At 42.1% G+C, this 6,034-nt stretch overlaps 1 protein-coding gene across 1 annotated transcript in view; it reads left to right on the plus strand.

Moving 5' to 3' along the window:
- Positions 1-5,190, plus strand: part of LOC110322657 (SH2 domain-containing protein 1B) — a 7,200-nt gene extending 2,010 nt beyond the window's left edge. The window contains exons 2-4 of the mRNA XM_021199369.1: positions 321-384; positions 3,692-3,854; positions 5,153-5,190. Of these exons, the coding sequence (XP_021055028.1) occupies positions 321-384; positions 3,692-3,854; positions 5,153-5,190 (265 nt within the window). The remainder of the gene's footprint in view (positions 1-320; positions 385-3,691; positions 3,855-5,152) is intronic.
- Positions 5,191-6,034: the final 844 nt, after the last annotated feature.

The raw sequence follows: 6,034 nt of genomic DNA on the forward strand, positions 1-6,034 counted from the left end.
AAAAAAAAAAAAAAAAGAGAAGTGGGTGAGGGAAAGACTCTTAGAGGTTGTACTTCCTGACAAAGGTCAGGTTGTAACAAGGATCTTAATTCTTTCCCCTCATCTCCTTTGCTAGAGTTCACACTCCATCGTTTCTAAGAGGCTCAGCGTTTCAAAACCAACCCCTTCTGTCTTCCTAATTCAGAGGAGAGGGCCTAGGAATGTCCAGTTCCTTCTTGGGATCTAAGACTGAAAAACACATTGTGTCTCTAGTATGAAGATGGCCATCGTGGGGATTTGTAGATAAGAACATTATGATTCACAGAGCCATTTCCCCACAGGTTTAAAAAGCTCGTCTACAGCTACCGAATCTTCAGAGAGAAACACGGATATTACAGGATAGAGGTAAGACTCCATACATTAGGACCGACAAAGCAGGAGCGCCATTCCAAGTTAGATAAGCAGTGAGCTTCGTCTCTGCTGAGAGAAGCAGCGCTGGAGTTGTGTTTCGTGTTTTAATAAGTCTGGTTCTTTCCTCCAAAGTGAAGAGACAGCCAAGCCCACACTTGTAAGGCGAAACGTGGGCCAAAACTCCATTTAAAACTGTGTACAGTGAGGTGGTGTAGCACATGACTTTGATCTCAGCCATCGGGAGGCAGGAAGAGTTCTCTGAGTTCGAGGCTAGCCTGAGTTCCAGGACAACCAGGGCTACACAGAGAAACCCTGTCTGGGGGTTGGGGTGGGGAAAGAAGTAGGCACCCCACAAAAACGGTTTTTGAATTAGAAAACCAAGCCCCATCCCAGGATGAGAGTATAAGGACCAGTGGGAAGAGCCTCAAATGTTAGAGTCAAGCATATCCACAGCTGTCTGAAAACAGAAAAGGAAACATTAAACAGCTGCATGCTGGAGGGACTCCTTCAGTTTTTCTGATTTACTGTGAACTCAACAGAGAAATGTCTTCAATTCATTTGAAGTTAGTTATCTGCTTTAAGAAGTAAGTATAACAAATGTAACCGAACTCTTAATTACCAGCCTAAGATCTGAAAATACATCCTGGAAAAGATCTTCAATATGCTTTTGTCTACTGTGGGTATCAGAACAAGATTAGAACCTACAACAATCCATAAAATACGTAAGCATCTATTGTTTTCTTTTGCTGAACAGGACATCCTTAAGGCAATTGCTAAAACTTAAATTAATTTTAAAATTCAAACAAGATTAGTAATTAGTACTTTGTAAAACTTAATCGTCTCATTTGAAACATTGAAATACGGTGGTACAAAGTCTTTGCCTTTTGGACTACTGAAGTACTTAGAATTAGTTAAAGAAATACCACACCTTCAATTTGACTCCTCAAATATTCTTGAATATTTTTGAGGTTATAATGCATAATTATGCAATATGATATAATAAGATGTAGTGTTGTCTCTATCTTTCTTCCCCTAAGACACACTTATAAACTCATCCCTCTTCTCTCCTTTAATTCATGGCTTCTTTTGCTTAATATAATGTGGGAAGATTCACACTTCCTTTTTGTTTAGCTTGTTTTGTTGTTTTTGTTTTTGTTTCTGAGACAGGGTTTCTCTGTGTAACCTCTGCTGTAATGGAAGTCACTCTGTAGACCTGTAGACCAGGCTGGCCTCAAACTCACAGAGAGTTTACCTGCCTCTGCCTTCCAAGTGCTGGGATTAAAGGCATGCACCACTGCCCAGCTTCATGGCTTCTTTTTATATTGTTATTATTTACCTACACACACACACACACACACACACACACACACACACACACACACACGTTCATGCACAGGCACACACACACACACCTACCTAAATACGTAAATATAACCTACTCAGCCTGTGTAATGTCACGTGTAGCCATAAAGTTTCACTAACATGACTACCTGAACGTGACTTGAACAAAGTCGACTCCAACAGGCCAACACGGGTGAGGGGAAGCTGAAGAGGCCTTGGGTGCACATAAAGAATTACAGGCAACTAAAGGATGCTGGGAGTTGGAGGAATGGTCTTGCCTAGGAAAAAGCACACCAAGCTGGTTAATGAATACCAGAGGGTCAGCCCTGAAAACCATTTTTTAAATTGAATATAATATACACTGGTATGGTGGCCATGGTGGGTCATGCCTGTGACTCTAGCACTTAAGAGGTAGAAGCAGGAAGACCAGAGGTTCAAAGTCATCCTTAACTAGGTAAGGCATTTGAGGCCTGCTTGGGCTACATGAAACCTTGCCGCAAAAACAGAACAAATATATATATATATATATATATATATATATATATATATATGAAAATATATTTCATATATATATATATGGAAATTTTAGTTTTACTATTTTTCCAATTTATATGCTTCTGAAATTAACCTCAAGATAAAATGCCTTCTATAAAGCAGACTATTTTGAAACATATTTTCTTTTCTCATATACACTGGGGAATTCTGGCTATCTCCTCAGAATCTGCTTGGTCCCTATTATGAACAAAATGGAGAGCTCCCTCCATAACACATAACTCAGCTACAGAGGGGCATGTGACTAGGTGTGGCTTTGCAGTCACGGGGCTGCAGCAGGTGGTGGCTAGAGACAAAGTGGTCCCACTAAAGGAAGACTCACTGAAGCGCTCGCATCTCTGCTATGGAACTTGAACATGCATTTCCAAAAAGCTCCTTCCAACTATCCAAGCATCTCTGTTGGCCAACGCTCTAGAATCACCATAGCGATGATAAAACAAACAAACAAACAAACAAACACACAAACAAACAAGTCACAAAAAAGCAGGCGAAGAAATCCTTTTTATTTTTAAATTCCTTCTGTAGGACCCCGACAGAAAAGAGGATTTTACTTCTATTTTACTTCTAGCTGTTAACCAGAAAAATAGTCTGTGGTTACACCCAGTCATGATTGACATCATATTCTCAGTATAAACTGGGACTTGGTTCTCTTAACTGTACTCTGATGGAGAGTCCACATGCATCTTATCTTATAAGTCAATTTTATATTTTGCATTTTCTATCAGGAGTCCCCTGACTCAGCAAAGGTTAGCAACATGGCAGAGACTGATGTAAGTCTTCGGGACCTTTTACAGTTACTCTGTATATAGGGGACCTCTTAAATAGAAGTCCCCTATATACAGAGTAACTGGGTTGAGAGGTTCCTCTTCAAAATGAGGAACCTCGATTAACTGTAGTCAGTGAGAGCATTCTGCCTGAGTTGTTGGTATCATACTTTCTGCTTGTGCATTCTCAGAAGCAAGCCCTAAATCCCAGTGTTGCAAGAAGTGTTACATTTTACCCAGGATTGTACAACAAAAAGTGGCCTTCTTCTTTTTTAAAAAATTAATTTATTCACTTTACATCCCCAAATCAGTCCACCCTCTCTTTCCAGTACGCCTTCACACAGAACTTTCCCCATTCTCCCCTCCCCTTCTCCACTGGGGGTTCCTGCCCTACCTCTTACCCCTGCACCTCAAGTCACTGCAGAACTAGGTGCAGCCTCTCTCAGTGAGGCCAGACAAGGGGGCCCAGATAGGGGAAGTGGATCCGCAGACAAGCCACATATTCAGGGATAGCCTCTGCTTCAGTTGTCAGGGGATCTGGATGAAGATCAAGCTGCACTTCTGCTACATATTTGCAGGGCGTCTAGGTTAAGCCATGTTCACTCTTGGTGGTTAAGTAAGAGTGACCTTCTTTGTCTTTGCAGACAATGGCTCATACTCCAAGAATGATCTTTCCAAACCTACAGGAATTAGTCTCCAAATATGAAAAACCGGATCAAGGATTGGTGGTTCACCTTTCAAACCCAATAATGAGAAACGACCTATGCCAAAGAGGGAGAAGATTGGAGGTAGAGCTGAATGTTTATGGTAAGAGCCCTGACACAAGGTTAGAAGAGCCTGTAATCCTATATTCAGGAATGAGAAGGGGAAAGTCCGAGGAAAAAGGCTGACTTTGAATTCATTCTGTGACCATATGTAGTCCATTCAAGTTTGGGAATAAGCTCACCTGTGGACAGGTTTTTCACTGGGAAAATCATGTCAAACCCCCTACCAAGGCTTATCCTGTTACATTTCCCTCCATTTTTGCTAAGAACTCATTTATAAAGTGATCAGGGACAAATTATTTCACACATATCCCTAAAGGTATGAAGCCCTTGAGAATTATGGGGGATGGTCTATATTCATGAAGGAAGTCTATTCATAGAACTCTCAGTTCATATTACAAGCTTACCCTCACCTTCATCATCTACCCATTGCACTGCATTTTGAAAGAATCTAACATCTGCCCATTGAGATAACTTTTGAGTTAAACATAGACACCAAGAGCCATTTCTCTGTGTATGGTTTCATTCTGTGTGAGAGGGATTACAGTTGCCTGTGGGCAGCATCTGTGCTGACAGCAGATCTGCTAACCAGGGAGAAAGATGAGGGCCCTGAGTTCTCAGGGACCCTGCAAGCACCCACATCCATTGTCTTCTGTCAGGCCGCCAGGGTAAGCATCTCATAATCCATAAAAAGATTAATGTGGAATTCTCATGATTAAAATAAAGCCTGACCCCTACTCTTCTTTCTGTTGATTCACCACCATTCAGGGGATTGTTTGGCCATTATGATCTGATTATTTTCTGTAGGCCCAGCCACAGATATAGCCCCACTGCCTTTTTCCGACACAATTTATAGAATTAGGAAACATTTAAAGGGCTTGAGAATTAGCCCAGTTTGTATAGTGTTTGTCCTGCAAGTTGTGAGGACCTGACTTTGATCCTTAGAAGTGATGGTTTTCAAAATCTGGACATGGTGGCATATCCTTATAGTCCCAGTATTGCAGAAACAACAGGTAGATGTTGGGAGTTCCTTTTACCATGAAACCTGATGAGCTCGAGGCGATGGGAAGACCCTATTTCAAAAAACAGGGTACGTGAAAGCTGAAGAACAACACATGAGGTTTACCCATGGCCTCCACACACACAGGCACCCACGTGCACATAGAGCATTAAGGGAGCTCTACTTGTCATGGAACCCCTCTTCAGCCAAGAAAGCCCCCAGTGGCACTGCAGCCTTGGAGATGTCTCTCTGATGTGGCTGGTCTTCTTTCCCTCCAGTGGAGCTGGCTGATGGGACTTCGTGGTCTGAAATGTCATGGCTGTTCTTTGCTTTTCCCCCAGAGAACACTGATGAGGAATATGTGGATGTGTTGCCTTGAAGACAAGGACACTGGACAAAGCAAGTTAGAGAAGCTCTGCTCTCAGCTGCCACATCTGCAAGTGTGAATCTAAAATGCCAATTTCTAGTGAGCCGCTGAGACCCTCTGATTTGGATAGCAAGATCTGTTCTGCAGCCTTGGAGGAGTCATTTCCCAGACACCTGCCTTCTGGCACATTCCTCAAGAGGCTCCAAAGCCATTCCTTACCTCTTACTCCTCTATCTTGAAATTGGACAGCCATAACCCAATCTCCTGTCTGCGTAGAGGCAGCTCCCTTCCTTCCTTCATGGTTAACAACTTCCAACAAGACAATGGGATGTGAAGTGGAAAGAGTACTTCATACAGCAGGAAGAATACTCAACAATTACTTCAGAGTTCCCATCCTGTGACTCCATGACTTTGGAGAAATCATGCCCTTGTTCTCAGCTTCTTCATCTATTAAACAGTTGGTTGATACACATTTCCTGGACTCTCCACTGAACCTGGATGTGTCAGGTGAAGCAGGGGTCTGAGCAGCAGGATCAGGATCTAAAGATACTGAATGAGCAAACATGTCCTCCCCACCTGTGAGGTGGTGGTCCAGAAGGGGGCAGTCATCCACCCTGCAACTGCAGGCTTTTTCACCCGAGCTCCAGTTCTTGAGTAATAAATGACTCCTTGGTTTGTTACTTATGAAATTAATGCCTAAACCTTGAGCTAGAATTCTCTTTTTTAAACATTTTTTATTATTATTATTTTCTTTATTTACATTTCAAATGCTATCCCGAATTGAGTTAGAATTCTTACATAGATTGTAACTTATTTAACCCACGTATACCATTCTGTGTCTGTGGCATGCCTGGCT

The sequence above is a fragment of the Mus pahari genome, chromosome 5 (genome assembly GCF_900095145.1).
Source record: "Mus pahari chromosome 5, PAHARI_EIJ_v1.1, whole genome shotgun sequence".
Classification (NCBI taxonomy): Eukaryota; Metazoa; Chordata; class Mammalia; order Rodentia; family Muridae; genus Mus; species Mus pahari.